Raw genomic sequence first — 15,183 nt, 5'->3', positions numbered from 1 at the left:
GTACACCTCTATATACTGGTGTTGCTGGTGTGGTGACTGATACATTGCACAATCCTGATCTTGGTGTCATCGGTCGGAGCTTTCTTCACCCTTTTATCTTCACCTTTCCCCCCTCGTTTCCGCTTGTGCCCACCAGACGGATTAAGCGCCTTCGTCTTATCGCACGGATTCATAATATTCTTAGCTCCTTTTTTAAATAATTTTCGGCGGCCACCTTTGTTTATTTTTAGCCGTCCGCTCCGCCGCGCGAGACTCCCAGATATGTTTTATTGAAATCCGAGGCAAAAAAAAAGGGATTAGAGGAAAACTGACAGATGGAAGAGTAATTTGTATTTATTAAATGCCGCGTTACAAGAAAAGATGCTTGTGTGCCGTATGCAGTGATGGTATTTATATAATCCCTCCATAAATCTGATTGCTACAGCGTAACAAGTTGCTCACGGGAAATACAATTCCGTTAAATCTCTTTTAGCATATTTGGATGTAAATGCCTGTCTAGAAATGTGTGGAGGGGGATGGGAAAATGGGAGACCGGAAAAATTACCCAGAAAGGTGCCGGAATATGGTTTTGTTTTTTCATTCCCAGGTGTCGCTGCGCAGCACAATCCTCCGGCCCCCTGTGTCAGACGACTCTGCGCACGTTTCATGGGGACGGATTCGCTTCTTTTCCTCCGATCCGATTTTGCGCTGAAAACCACCTGTCTGTAGAATTTATAACTGACGACGCGGATGGGAACGTGCTCTATAATGGACCCCTGTCTAGACAGCCCCCCGAAAAATCAGAGTACTTCGTATCCATTGGTAGGTGCATGTATATTGTGTGGTCTATGTATATCCCACCCTAGAATTTCACAAATCTGGTTTGTGCCCACAGAAGTCAATGGAGTTCAAAATTGGACAGCGTAGAAGGGGTACATGACACCACTACAGACCTTATAAGTCAATACATATGAATTTTCTCTTTTTTCATCGTTTCCACCTGGCCCAGACCTCAGTGATCACTTCTTTCCCTCAGTAATCATCACTTCTTCCCTCGGCGATCGCTTCTTCCCTCGGCGATCGCTTCTTCCCTCGGCGATCGCTTCTTCCCTCAGTGGAGACCTTTTCCCTCAGCGGAGATCTCTTCCCTCAACTTCCCTTAGCGAAGACTTCTTCCCTCATCTTCCCTCAGCGAAGACCTTTTCCCCCAGCGAAGACTTCTTCCCTCAACTTCCCTTAGCGAAGACTTCTTCCCACATCTTCCCTCAGCGAAGACTTCATCCCTCAGCGAAGACCTCTTCCCTCGGCGAAGACTTCTTTCCTCAGCGAAGACCTCTTCCCTCGGTGAAGACTTCTTCCCTCATCTTCCCTTAGCGAAGTCTTCTTCCCTCGGTGAAGACTTCTTCCCTCATCTTCCCTTAGCGAAGTCTTCTTCCCTCAGCGAAGACTTTTTCCCTCAACTTCCCTCAGCGAAGACCTCTTCTCACAACTTCCCTTAGCGAAGACTTCTTCCCTCAGCGAAGACCTCTTCCCTCAGCGAAGACCTCTTCCCTCAGCGAAGACCTCTTCCCTCAGCGAAGACCTCTTCCCTCAGCAAAGACCTCTTCCCTCAGCGAAGACTTCTTCCCTCAGCGAAGACCTCTTCCCTCAACTTCCCTTAGCAAAGACTTCTTCCCTCAGCGAAGACTTCTTCCCTCATCTTCCCTCGGCGAAGACTTCTTTCCTCAGCGAAGACCTCTTCCCTCGGTGAAGACTTCTTCCCTCATCTTCCCTTAGTGAAGTCTTCTTCCCTCAGCGAAGACTTTTTCCCTCAACTTCCCTCAGCGAAGACCTCTTCCCTCAACTTCCCTCAGCGAAGACCTCTTCCCTCAACTTCCCTTAGCAAAGACTTCTTCCCTCAGCGAAGACTTCTTCCCTCATCTTCCCTCAGCGAAGACCTCTTCTCGCAACTTCCCTTAGTGAAGACTTCTTCCCTCAGCAAAGACTTCTTCCCTCAACTTCCCTTAGCGAAGACTTCTTCCCTGAGCGAAGACTTCTTCCCTGAGCGAAGACTTCATCCCTCATCTTCCCTCAGCAAAGACCTCTTCCCTCAATTTCCCTCAGTAAAGACCTCTTCCCCCAGGGATCACTTTTTCCCCTCAGGGATCACTTTTTCCCCTCAGGCATCACTTTTTCCCCTCAGGCATCACTTTTTCCCCTCAGGCATCACTTTTTCCCCTCAGGGATCACTTTTTCCCCTCAGGGATCACTTTTTCACCTCAGGGATCACTTTTTCCCCTCAGGGATCACTTCTTCCAGCTCAATCCCACCTACAGAGTTTGTAACACAAGACTGATTTCTGGCACAAACCTGTGCTCTCCATTCTGCTGCTATCCCCAAATCTGGGCCTTTTGTTTCCCCATTTCCTGCAAAAACAATGGGGTCAATGCCCCCAAATAAAGTAACTTCCTATAAGCAGTAGCGCCAGGTAGATAACACCCCCAAAACTAATATTGTGGCAGTCGGCAGAGTGACTTTTCACCCCTTGTCACCTCTGGACATATCTGGGGCAGAGTTTACCGGATTCCACTGAATATTTTCTATTTGATTTTCAATGTTGTTTTTTCTTCTTTTTTTTTGGTGTATTTTAAAGCTTTAGTGCGCGGCGTCCCCAGCGTGAAGATCGGACAGATCGGCGATTTCCTACATTTTCAGCTGCCGGACGTGGTGAATGCAACCGATGGAAAGTGGCATCGGATCGACGTGAGAGTGAAGAGCAGGGTCCGTATCCGCGTCACACACTTTATATATAGGATTTTAGTGACTGTCGATCAATGTAAAGATCTGACTCTGCAAAACTACAACTCTCCAGCTTCTATGGAGGGGTAAAGTGTTTAGCTATGTGATGCCCGGCTGTAACCGAAATCATAAATCCTTATGGGGTCCATGTTTGCAGAACTGCAGTGTAAAGCATGGGGAAAAAAAGAAGAATGGTTTGCTTTGTAGAATACAGAGCGTCAATAATATATATATTATTTTTTGCAGGAGGTGACCCTGACCCTGGACCGCTGCAGTGCAGCCATAATAAATGAGAAGGAAGGAGTCGGCAAGAGATTGTTATCCGAGGATCGGGCAGGATGTGAAGTCGGCGGAGTGATGAGCAAGGAATGGAGGTGATTCGGAGAGAAAACTGCGTCAAAAACCTCAGCGTGTGCACAGGGCCTTAAGGGGCACTCTTACGACCTCATTTTGGTATATGCCGTATATATCTAGTGTGTACTTAGCCCAACTCCTTCCATATGGCTGCACTAGGACGGGTCATACAATCTGAACCGGCAGCAACAGAAGTGAATTCATAGGAAAAAATCAAGACATTAATTACGTAACATTTTCTTCTATTTGTCCATAAAGGATCTGGAATCCCCATCACGTCCTCCAGATGGGGGGAAATAAAGCTTCGTCTTCTCCGAACTCCACGCAGATGCCTTTCAAAGGATGTGTCCGAAATCTAATAGTTAATAAGGAGGTCAGTGACAACCCGTCATGTGTATGTACAGGACCTGGACCCTATGGGTGTCACCAGTGGGCGCTATTCATCATGTGTATGTACAGGACCTGGACGCTGTGGGTGTTGACACAGGGCGCAATTCATTGTGTGTAGTACAGGACCTGGACCCTGCGGGTGTCACCACGGGGTGCGATTCGTCATGTGTATGTACAGGACCTGGACCCTGCGGGTGTCACCAGGGCTGTATTTTGCCTTCGTGCTGCCCTAGGCACTTTAAGTGGTCGCGCCCCTTAGTGACAACGTAACACTGAGTTTTCGCACACGACATCTGTTTAAGGCAGATCTACTCTGTAAAACACTTGAAAAAGTATCAATGAGAAACGAAGGGCACTAACCCCCCCCCCCCCAATGTGGATCACCACAGGCACCTCAAAACATAGCATGAGTATAAAATATTCCCACCAAACCGTCCCCACTTATATACTGTGACACTGCCCCTAATAAACTACACACTGCCCTCCCTTATAAATTATACCCACCACACCTTCCTCAATTATGAAATATGATCTGCACATTGACCTCACATCATGCTGCCCCCTCCTCACAATGTCCCATGCATGCTGCCCCCTCCTCCCAATGTCCCATGCATGCTGCCCCTTCCTCACAATGTCCCATGCATGCTGCCCCCTCCCCACAATGTCCCATGCATGCTGCCCCTAATCCCAATGTCCCATGCATGCTGCCCCTTCCTCACAGTGTCCCATGCATGCTGCCCCCTCCTCACAATGTCCCATGCATGCTGCCCCCTCCTCACAGTGTCCCATGCATGCTGCCCCCTCCTCACAATGTCTCATGCATGCTGCCCCCTCCTCAGTGTCCCATGCATGCTGCTCCCTCCTCACAATGTCCCATGCATGCTGCCCCCTCCTCACAGTGTCCCATGCATGCTGCTCCCCCTCACAATGTCCCATGCATGTTGCCCCTCTTCACAATGTCCCATGCGTGCTGCCCCCTCTTCACAATGTCCCATGCGTGCTGCCCCCTCTTCACAATGTCCCATGCATGCTGCCCCCTCCTCACAATGTCCCATGCGTGCTGCCCCCTCCTCACAATGTCCCATGCATGCTGCCCCCTCCTCACAATGTCCCATGCATGCTTCCTCCTCCTCACAATGTCCCATGCATGCTTCCCCATCCTCACAATGTCCCATGCATGCTGCCCCCTCCTCACAGTGTCCCATGCATGCTGCCCCCTCCTCACAGTGTCCCATGCATGCTGCCCCCTCCTCACAGTGTCCCATGCATGCTGCTCCCTCCTCACAGTTTCCCATGCATGCTGTTCCCTCCTCACAATGTCCCATGCATGCTGCCCCTCTCCATGAGCTCCTAATGCTGCCTTCCTCTTTTTCATAATGACACCTCCATGCTGCCCCACTCATCCTAAGACCACCACACTAATGCTTATGCTGAGACACCCCTCACACACACACACACACACACACACACACTACCCCACTCTTGATATTGACTCCCCTACATTGCTCCACTCCATACTGAGCCCACACATGCTGCCCCTTCTCCATAATGAGCTCCCAATGCTGCCCCCCTCTCATTCTGAGTCCTTGCACTCCCCCGCCATCGATTTTGTCATTGCACTATCCCTCAACCCTTGTCGTCTGTCTCTAGGATTGGCCCCTCTCTCCCATTCCCCCAGCAGCAGCCGCTCTCCCCCGCCTTCACCAGCAGCCTCTCCCCCAGCATCAGCCTCTCTCCCCCCAGCCCCCCCAGCATCAGCCTCTCTCCCCCCAGCCCCCCAGCATCAGCCTCTCTCCCCACAGCCCCCCCAGCATCAGCCTCTCTCCCCCCAGCGTCCCCCAGCTTCAGCCTCTCTCCCCCCAGCGTCCCCCAGCTTCAGCCTCTCTCCCCCAGCTTCCCCCAGCATCAGCCTCTCTCCCCCAGCTTCCCCTAGCATCAGCCTCTCTCCCCCAGCTTCCCCTAGCATCAGCCTCTCTCCCCCAGCTTCCCCTAGCATCAGCCTCTCTCCCCCAGCTTCCCCCAGCATCAGCCTCTCTCCCCCAGCTTCCCCCAGCATCAGCCTCTCTCCCCCAGCTTCCCCCAGCATCAGCCTCTCTCCCCCAGCTTCCCCCAGCATCAACCTCTCTCCCCCCAGCGTCCCCCAGCTTCAGCCTCTCTCCCCCCAGCCTCCCCAGCTTCAGCCTCTCTCCCCCAGCTTCCCCCAGCATCAGCCTCTCTCCCCCAGCTTCCCCCAGCATCAGCCTCTTTGCCCCCAGCCTCCCCCAGCATCAGCCTCACTCCTCCCAGCCTCCCCCAGCATCAGCCCCCCCAGCATCAGCCTCCAGCCTCCCAGCCTCCCCCAGCATCAGCCTCCCCCCTCCCAGCCTCTCCCAATATCAGCCTCCCCCAGCATCAGCCTCTCTCCCCCCAGCCCACCCAGCATCAACCTCTCTCCCCCCAGCCTCCCCCAGCATCAGCCTCTCTCCTCCCAGCCTCCCCCAGCATCAGCCTCCCTCAGCATCAGCCTCTTTCCTCCCAGCCTCCCTTAGCATCAGCCTCCCTCAGCATCATCCTCCCTCCTCCCAGCCTCCCCCAGCATCAGCCTCTCTCCTCCCAGCCTTCCCCCTCCCAGACTCCCTCAGCATCAGCCTCCCTCCTCACAGCCTCCCCCAGCATCAGCCTCCCTCCTCCCAGCCTCCCCCAGCATCAGCCTCCCCCAGCACCAGCCTCTCTCCTCCCAGCCTCCCCCAGCATCAGCCTCTCTCCTCCCAAACTCTCCCAGCATCAGCCTCCCCCAGTATCAGCCTCTCTCCTCCCAGCCTCCCCTCTCTCCTCCCAGCCTCCCCCTCCCTCAGCATCAGCCTCTCTCCTCCCAGCCTCCCCCAGCATCAGCCTCCCTCAGCATCAGCCTCCCTCCTCCCAGCCTCCCCCCTCCCAGCCTCCCCCAGCATCAGCCTCCCCCTGCATCAGCCTCTCTCCTCCCAGCCTCCCCCACCATCAGCCTCCCTCAGCATCAGCCTCCCTCCTCCCAGCCTCCCCCAGCGTCAGCCTCCCCCCATCCCAGCCTTCCGCAACATCAGCCTCCCCCAGCATCATACTCTCTCCTCCCAGCCTCCCCCAGTATCAGCTTCTCTTCCCCCAAGTCTCCCCCAGTATCAGCCTCTCTCCTCCCACCCCATATGCAGATCTCCAGTCTGCATTAGAAACACCCCCACGCTCCTTATGAATCTTCAGCTCTGCGAGCACTTACCTGCTCCAGGGCCCGCCGTCATCTTCCTGGCTCACGTGAGTATCCTCTTCTGACACCAGCTTCCATCGCGGCGTTCACTGCGGCGTCCTGCTGTGAGCTCTGCATGTGAAATCCATACAGCATTGGACGCAGCACAGAGGAAGGAGCTGATTGGCGTGCCTGTGACCCCGGAAGTGCAGGCGCCGGCAGTCGTCTTAATTGACGTGGATACAAATAAATAAAGTGCGCCTCTCCCCTCCGAAAATACAGTGGATTTAATGAATGTGTAAAAAAAAAAAAAAAAAATTTTTTTTTTACTGCTAGAAGGTGCCGCCCCCTGCATCCTGCCGCCCTAGGCACGGGACCACGGGTTCCTAATGGTAAATACGGCCCTGGGTGTCACCACAGGGCGCAATTCATAGTGTGTAGTATAGGACCTGAACCCTGCGGGTGTCACCACAGGGTGCGATTCGTCATGTGTATGTACAGGACCTGGACCCTGCGGGTGTCACCACAGGGCGCAATTCGTCATGTGTATGTACAGGACCTGGACCCTGCGGGTGTCACCACAGGGTGCAATTCGTCATATGTATGTACAGGACCTGGACCCTGCGGGTGTCACCAGAGGAAGCAATTGTGTGCATGTACAGGACCTGGACCCTGCGGGTGTCACCACAGGGCGCGATTCGTCATGTGCTTGTACAGGACCTGGACCCTGCGGGTGTCACCACAGGGTGCGATTCGTCATGTTTATGTACAGGACCTGGACCCTGCGGGTGTCACCACAGGGTGCGATTCGTCATGTGTATGTACAGGACCTGGAACCTGCGGGTGTCACCAGAGGAAGCAATTAATTGTGTGCATGTACAGGACCTGGACCCTGCGGGTGTCACCACAGGGCGCGATTCATCATGTGCTTGTACAGGACCTGGACCCTGCGGGTGTCACCACAGGGCACGATTTGTCATGTGCTATGTACAGGACCTGGACCCTGCGGGTGTCACCACAGGGCGCGATTTGTCATGTGCTATGTACAGGACCTGGACCTTGCGATTGTCAACACAGGGCGCAATGCATTGTGTGTATGTACAGGACCTGGACCCTGCGGTTGTCACTAGAGGGCGCGATTTGTCATGTGTATGTACAGGACCTGGACTCTTCTGATGTCGCCACAGGGCTCGATTCATCATGTGTATGTACAGGACCTGGACCCTGCAGGGGTCACCAGAGGGCGTGATTTGTCATGCGCCTATACAGGACCTGGACCCTGTAGGTGTCACCACAGGATGCGATTCATTGTGTGTATGTACAAGACCTGAACCTTGCGACTGTCACCAGAGGGCGCGATTCATTATGTGCATGTACAGGACCTGGACCTTGCGGGTGTCACCACAGGGCGCGATTCATTATGTGCATGTACAGGACCTGCACCCTGTGGGTGTCACCTGCGTGATTTATTGTGTCTATGTACAGGACCTGGACCCTGCGGGTTCGCTCATCTCAGTCACTTATGCATGTTTTTTTCTGCTCCTGATCTAGATGTACGATTTCGGAGCCCCTGTAGAGTCGGTCCACAGCGCCCCCGGCTGCCCGGCTTGTGATGTCGTCAGCTCTGCCCTGTGTGAGACCAGATCACCGTGCACCGGAGAATTTGGTGCCTCCGACTCCGGTCAACAGGAATGTGATAAAGGTACCGTCCAGGGCTGGAATTTACCACACATTACAATAATGTTTCACCAAAGTAGCGACTTCCTACCTTCACAATGCAGGCGAAACGTCTCCATTTATGTCTTCTTCATTTTCCCCAGATGCTGCAGAATATTTCTTCCAGGCCGGAAGCTTCATCCAGTATAAATTCACCCACGCGTTTCATACACAAAGAACGCATTTCCAGACCATGGTGAGAACGCGTCAGCCCAACAGCATTATCCTGAGCGTGTCCTCACACGACCAGACCGAATACATCATCCTGCAGGTGAGAGGGGGGCAGCGAGGGTCCGAATATCAGCGGAAATCTCTAGTAAGGACCACTCACGATTCCTTCTCATCATCCCCCTCAGATAACACACGGGATGCTCGCGGTGTCCTACAACATCGGCGATGGCGACTTCGTAGTTCGACTTCCCGATCACAGGGTGGATTCCGGGGAATGGCAGGCGATCACTATGGAGAGGATGCAGAATGAGTTCTCACTACGTGTGGACGGAGGAGGGGAGCACCGAGAGATCACGGCGGCACATGGGACGTACAAAGAGATTAAAGTGGATCCCAGCAGCATCATTCTCGGAAGTGGCAACCTCCAAGCGCTCAGCTTCCAAGGTAAACGGCACATGGGATCCACAGGTCACGGAGGAGCATTGCATGCAACGTCTCAGCTCTATGACATGTTTCTTCTCAATGCCAATAGGCTGCATAAAGGACGCACGGCTCAATAACTACAAACTGCCCATGGAAAACCAGTCCAGCGCTGCAGTCTCCATCATTAAGAAGCACGGTGTAGATAAAGGCTGCGGATCTGACGTTTGCAGAAATCAGCCGTGTGATCGGGGATTCATCTGCACCGACCTGTGGATGATTCACGAGTGCCGGTAAAGTATCCAAGCTAACGGGGACTATTCAATGTTTCCGACATCTCTACCTGGTCTGTGCTTTACAAACACGATATCCTCCATTTTATCCTTTGTCTTGTCTAGTTGCCCCCCCGGATATTTACTGCTGGAGAACACCACCGGCCAGTGGTGCCTCTACACCGTGTGCATGCAGAGTCCGTGCAAACACGGTACATGTATCCCACAGACGCCGGCCGAGTACACCTGCCTGTGTCCTCATAGGTACGGGGGCAGCAAATGTGACGTCGTCCTTCACGGCCTGGACCCTGGATTAGGACTCAGCACCTTCCTCATCATCTGCATCTGCTCCACCGCATTGATCGGTAACAGTCTGCAAAATGAGTATATACTATGTGTGTGTGTATACAGTGTGTCCACCCATATCATGTCCACCACCATTAACTTGAGAATGGCGACAGCTATAGGTATAGAAGTGGTGTCTAGGTATAGTAAACTAGCTATGCGCTACGCAACAGCGCCACCTGGTGGAAAACAACGGAGTTAGCATTTTTATTTCGAAAATGGAACGAGATAGAGAAAAAAAGTGAATTACAAAGTTGTAGGGCATAAACAATACGAATCGACACCTTGCATACAGAAATGCTATCATAAGTACGTATAAACCTCACAAGGCTGCGGACGTGAAGCGATACCTCATGGAGACCTTCCTACAAGTCATTGGGTATGGTGGCTGTGTGGAGTGGCCTCCGCTCACCTGACCTGACCCCATTGGACTTCTTTCTGTGAGGTCACATCAAACAGCAGGTGTATGCGACCCCTCCACCAACATTGCAGGACCTACCACCACATATCACAGATGCTTGTGCAGACGTGTCACCTACCATATTGCACAACGTGCAGCAAGATACAATATGCTGTGCAGAGTCCAGATGTGCATTGCAGCAAGATACAGTATGCTGTGCAGAGTCCAGATGTGCATTGCAGCAAGATACAGTATGCTGTGCAGAGGCCAGATGTGCATTGCAGCCAGATACAGTATGCTGTGCAGAGGCCAGATGTGCATTGCAGCCATTTACAGTATGCTGTGCAGAGTCCAGATGTGCATTGCAGCCAGATACAGTATGCTGTGCAGAGTCCAGATGTGCACTGCAGCCAGATACAGTATGCTGTGCAGAGTCCAGATGTGCACTGCAGCCAGATACAGTATGCTGTGCAGAGGCCAGATGTACATTGCAGCTAGATACAGTATGCTGTGCAGAGGCCAGATGTGCATTGCAGCCAGATACAGTATGCTGTGCAGAGGCCAGATGTGCACTGCAGCCAGATACAGTATGCTGTGCAGAGGCCAGATGTGCATTGCAGCCAGATACAGTATGCTGTGCAGAGGCCAGATGTGCATTGCAGCAAGATACAGTATGCTGTGCAGAGGCCAGATGTGCATTGCAGCCAGATACAGTATGCTGTGCAGAGTCCAGATGTGCATTGCAGCCAGATACAGTATGCTGTGCAGAGTCCAGATGTGCATTGCAGCCAGATACAGTATGCTGTGCAGAGGCCAGATGTACATTGCAGCAAGATACAGTATGCTGTGCAGAGGCCAGATGTGCATTGCAGCCAGATACAGTATGCTGTGCAGAGGCCAGATGTGCATTGCAGCCAGATACAGTATGCTGTGCAGAGGCCAGATGTGCATTGCAGCAAGATACAGTATGCTGTGCAGAGGCCAGATGTGCATTGCAGCCAGATACAGTATGCTGTGCAGAGCCCAGATGTGCATTGCAGCCAGATACAGTATGCTGTGCAGAGCCCAGATGTGCATTGCAGCCAGATACAGTATGCTGTGCAGAGCCCAGATGTGCACTGCAGCCAGATACAGTATGCTGTGCAGAGGCCAGATGTGCACTGCAGCCAGATACAGTATGCTGTGCAGAGGCCAGATGTGCATTGCAGCCAGATACAGTATGCTGTGCAGAGGCCAGATGTGCATTGCAGCCAGATACAGTATGCTGTGCAGAGGCCAGATGTGCATTGCAGCCAGATACAGTATGCTGTGCAGAGGCCAGATGTGCATTGCAGCCAGATACAGTATGCTGTGCAGAGTCCAGATGTGCATTGCAGCCAGATACAGTATGCTGTGCAGAGGCCAGATGTGCACTGCAGCCAGATACAGTATGCTGTGCAGAGGCCAGATGTGCATTGCAGCCAGATACAGTATGCTGTGCAGAGGCCAGATGTGCATTGCAGCCAGATACAGTATGCTGTGCAGAGGCCAGATGTACATTGCAGCCAGATACAGTATGCTGTGCAGAGGCCAGATGTGCATTGCAGCAAGATACTTTATGCTGTGCAGAGGCCAGATGTGCATTGCAGCAAGATACTTTATGCTGTGCAGAGGCCAGATGTGCATTGCAGCCAGATACAGTATGCTGTGCAGAGGCCAGATGTGCATTGCAGCCAGATACAGTATGCTGTGCAGAGGCCAGATGTGCATTGCAGCCAGATACGGTATGCTGTGCAGAGGCCAGATGTGCATTGCAGCCAGATACAGTATGCTGTGCAGAGGCCAGATGTGCATTGCAGCCAGATACAGTATGCTGTGCAGAGGCCAGATGTGCATTGCAGCCAGATACAGTATGCTGTGCAGAGGCCAGATGTGCACTGCAGCCAGATACAGTATGCTGTGCAGAGGCCAGATGTGCATTGCAGCCAGATACAGTATGCTGTGCAGAGGCCAGATGTGCATTGCAGCCAGATACAGTATGCTGTGCAGAGGCCAGATGTGCATTGCAGCCAGATACAGTATGCTGTGCAGAGGCCAGATGTGCATTGCAGCCGACGGGGGCCACTAATGAGCGCCATATGCGTGACCAGCATTCAATGTTTTGGGGGGTCATGGGTTTCATATCATAGCATTTCTGTGCAAGGTGTGGATTCGTATTGAATTGACGATGCCCTACAACTTTGTATTCACTTTTTTAATCTATCTTGTTCCGTTTTCAAGATAAAAATGCTAACTCTGTTGTTTTCCACCAGGTGGCGCTAAGGGTGATTTCATTGTGTAGCGCATGGCTATTTTACTATACCTAGACACCACTTCTATGCCTATAGCTGCCGCTGTTCTCAAGTTAATGGCAGTGGACAGGATATGGGTGGACACACTGTATACTACGTGTGAGTGTGTTCAGGGCTGCTTGATAGACCGGAATATCCAATAGACCAGAATTGCTGCTAGATTACTGCATAAAGGGGACATCTGACGCCATATTGGATGCTGTACATGTCCTCATAGACAGGGGGCGCACAACCTGCAGCAGTAAGTCTGGATAGTTCGGATTTATGGAGAGAGCGAGGCGCTAGTATTGGACCCCAGTTCTGTTCTCTCTTTCCTGCTCCGATCAATGTGGAAGGCACATGTTAGCGCCCCCTACTGGCTACACGTTGAGAATGTAATGATATCCGATATTGGGGGTCTCATCTTGGCGACCTTGGTGTCCCCTTAGCCACAATGTGTGCTGCTCTCTCAATTGGACTTTATATTTTCTAAGTAAAGGCCGTGGCTCAATCTGAGAATTGGGCCTCCGACCAGATCCGGTTGTGCGCCCCCTGCCATGTCCCGCTGGGGTAGACTGTTGGCAGCGCGGACTCGCCTGATGTGCAGGCTGGCGGCTATATACTCAGAGTATTGGTGTATATATTCATGCTTATGTGAGCAGAATATAAATTAACGCACGGAGGAAATGTATGTAGCAGAAATGTATGCCCGCCAGGCACAATGCAGCTACTGGCGGGATTAGCGGGCTCCTATCTCACCGGGGTTCCTGTCTCTTGCAGCGCTGATTGCAGGCGCCGTCCTGTTCTCTCGCTGCAGCAAGAAGAGGCGATTAAATGAAGGCGTCTATCATGTGTCTGCATACAAGGACGAGCCGGAAGACACCCGGCAAAACATCTTCCATTACAATGAGGAAGGAGGCGGCGAGGAGGACCAGGTGAGGCCGGGGGCTCCACGCCATGTGCACATACCGATAACGCCGGCTTGGTTTCTTTTACCTTTGGGGGGGGTCTGTGATCAGAGGAGGCAGAAGACTCGGGGGGGTAAGAGGGGGGAATAATGGGGCAGAAATTTACATATAAGGGGACATATAGACTGTATTTTTTGAATTATAAGATGTATTTATTCTGCCAAAAATTTGGGAGGAAAGTGAGGGGTGCGTCTTAAAATTTGAATGTAGGTTACCGGGGCGTGGTGGAGAGGGGTAGCAGGATGCTGGGGCTATGAGTGCTTCAAATTATGTCGCTCAGAGCTGGCAAGTATGCAGATGGAGCTCTCAGCTCAAGCTCTCATGTACGCACGCGCTGCCTCCGGCCCATTCATCACCCAGCAGCGGACTTAAAGGGAACCAATCATCAGGATTTTCGTGTATAAGCTGCAGCCAGTGCAGTGCTGGCACTATCATGCACAGTGTGTACATACCATTGGGGTGCAGCTCGGGTGTTTAGGCAGTGAAATTCATCTTTATAAAGTTTGAAATTTCGTGCACTTTTTGATTGACGCGTGCACCTCTCTCCTAATGTCTGGGCGGGTTATGCACTTGTATCCCCCCCCCCTCCAGCCTGTTCCTCCCTCTCTCATGATGCCCGGGCGGGTTATGCACCTGTTCCCCGGCCCCCCGCGCTGCCTGTTCCTCCCTCCCTCCCTCTGGCTGTATGTAAATATCTAATCTTCAGAAACATGGCGCCGGAGTGGGCCTCTGCGCATAGCGCTTATTTCCGGCGCCGTGTTTCTGAAGCCCACATCACACAGCTTGGTGTTAGAGGGCGGCGCATGCGCCCTCGCTCCTTCAGATCCCGTTGTGACCGCAGGAGCGAGCGCGATCACAACAGGACTGCAGAACAGGTGATCGGAGGACGCGATTACCTGCTGCTCCTGTATCGTGCCGCCCCAGGACACCGGGCCAACACACCAGCCGGTGTGACATCGCTGTGGCGCCGCCCTCTCAGACACCAAGTTGTGTAATGCGGGGGCTTCAGAAACATGGCGCCGGAGATCAGCGCTATGCGCCATGTTTCTGAAGATTAGATATTTACATACAGCCAGAGGGAGGGAGGGAGGAACAGGCGGCGCGGGGGGGCGGTGAACACGTGCATAACCCGCCCGGGCATCATGAGAGAGGGAGGAACCGGCTGGAGGGGGGGGGCGGGGAACTCCTGCATAACCCGCCCGGACATTATCTGCAGAGGTGCACACGTCAATCAAAAGTGCACGAAATTTCAAACTTTATAAAGTTGGATTTCACTGCCTAAACACCCGAGCTGCACCCCAATGGTATGTACACACTGTGCCTGATAGTGCCAGCACTGCACTGGCTGCAGCTTATACACGAAAATCCTGATGATTGGTTCCCTTTAAGGAAAATGGCGCCCGCGCAGATGAGATCTCGGCCGATAACTCGATCTGTACACGTGCCAACTATGGGTGCCATATTTTAGAAGCCCAAGCCACTGACCGTTCCTGAATGTGTTCTTTGTCTCAGCGCCGCCGAGCATCTGGGACACCCGCCGCACCACCCTGCTCCATGATCTCGCCCCTGCCTCCGGTGACCCCCGCTCCACCACCGCCCTTGTGTCCTATGACCCTCCCCGCTTCACCACTACTGCTGCACCAACCTGCTCCACAACCGCCCCTGCCTCTTGTGATCTCCGCTCCTCCACCGCTGCCCTGCTCCACGACCACCCCTGCCTCTACCTCCGCTGCTGCACCGCCCTGCTCCACAACTACCCCTGCTTCTTGTGGCCCCTGCTCCATCACCGCCCCTATGACACTCCCCCCCCCTCCCCCCCTCAGTTCACCGTGCACCACGACCGCCCGTCTCCTATGATGCCCACTCCACCACCACCGCACTACCC

General features: G+C 53.1%; 1 protein-coding gene across 1 annotated transcript in view; it reads left to right on the top strand.

Moving 5' to 3' along the window:
• The window catches only part of LOC142254840 (neural-cadherin-like), a 184,631-nt gene that overhangs the window by 167,594 nt on the left and 1,854 nt on the right, over positions 1 to 15,183 (top strand). The window contains exons 23-32 of the mRNA XM_075326173.1: positions 587 to 801; positions 2,612 to 2,739; positions 3,004 to 3,131; positions 3,370 to 3,484; positions 8,249 to 8,399; positions 8,518 to 8,684; positions 8,770 to 9,028; positions 9,117 to 9,297; positions 9,403 to 9,641; positions 13,111 to 13,265. Of these exons, the coding sequence (XP_075182288.1) occupies positions 587 to 801; positions 2,612 to 2,739; positions 3,004 to 3,131; positions 3,370 to 3,484; positions 8,249 to 8,399; positions 8,518 to 8,684; positions 8,770 to 9,028; positions 9,117 to 9,297; positions 9,403 to 9,641; positions 13,111 to 13,265 (1,738 nt within the window). The remainder of the gene's footprint in view (positions 1 to 586; positions 802 to 2,611; positions 2,740 to 3,003; positions 3,132 to 3,369; positions 3,485 to 8,248; positions 8,400 to 8,517; positions 8,685 to 8,769; positions 9,029 to 9,116; positions 9,298 to 9,402; positions 9,642 to 13,110; positions 13,266 to 15,183) is intronic.

Source organism: Anomaloglossus baeobatrachus, chromosome 10 (genome assembly GCF_048569485.1).
Source record: "Anomaloglossus baeobatrachus isolate aAnoBae1 chromosome 10, aAnoBae1.hap1, whole genome shotgun sequence".
Classification (NCBI taxonomy): Eukaryota; Metazoa; Chordata; class Amphibia; order Anura; family Aromobatidae; genus Anomaloglossus; species Anomaloglossus baeobatrachus.
Note: the sequence above shows the minus strand (reverse complement) of the source record. Positions and strands in the feature narration are given on the sequence as shown.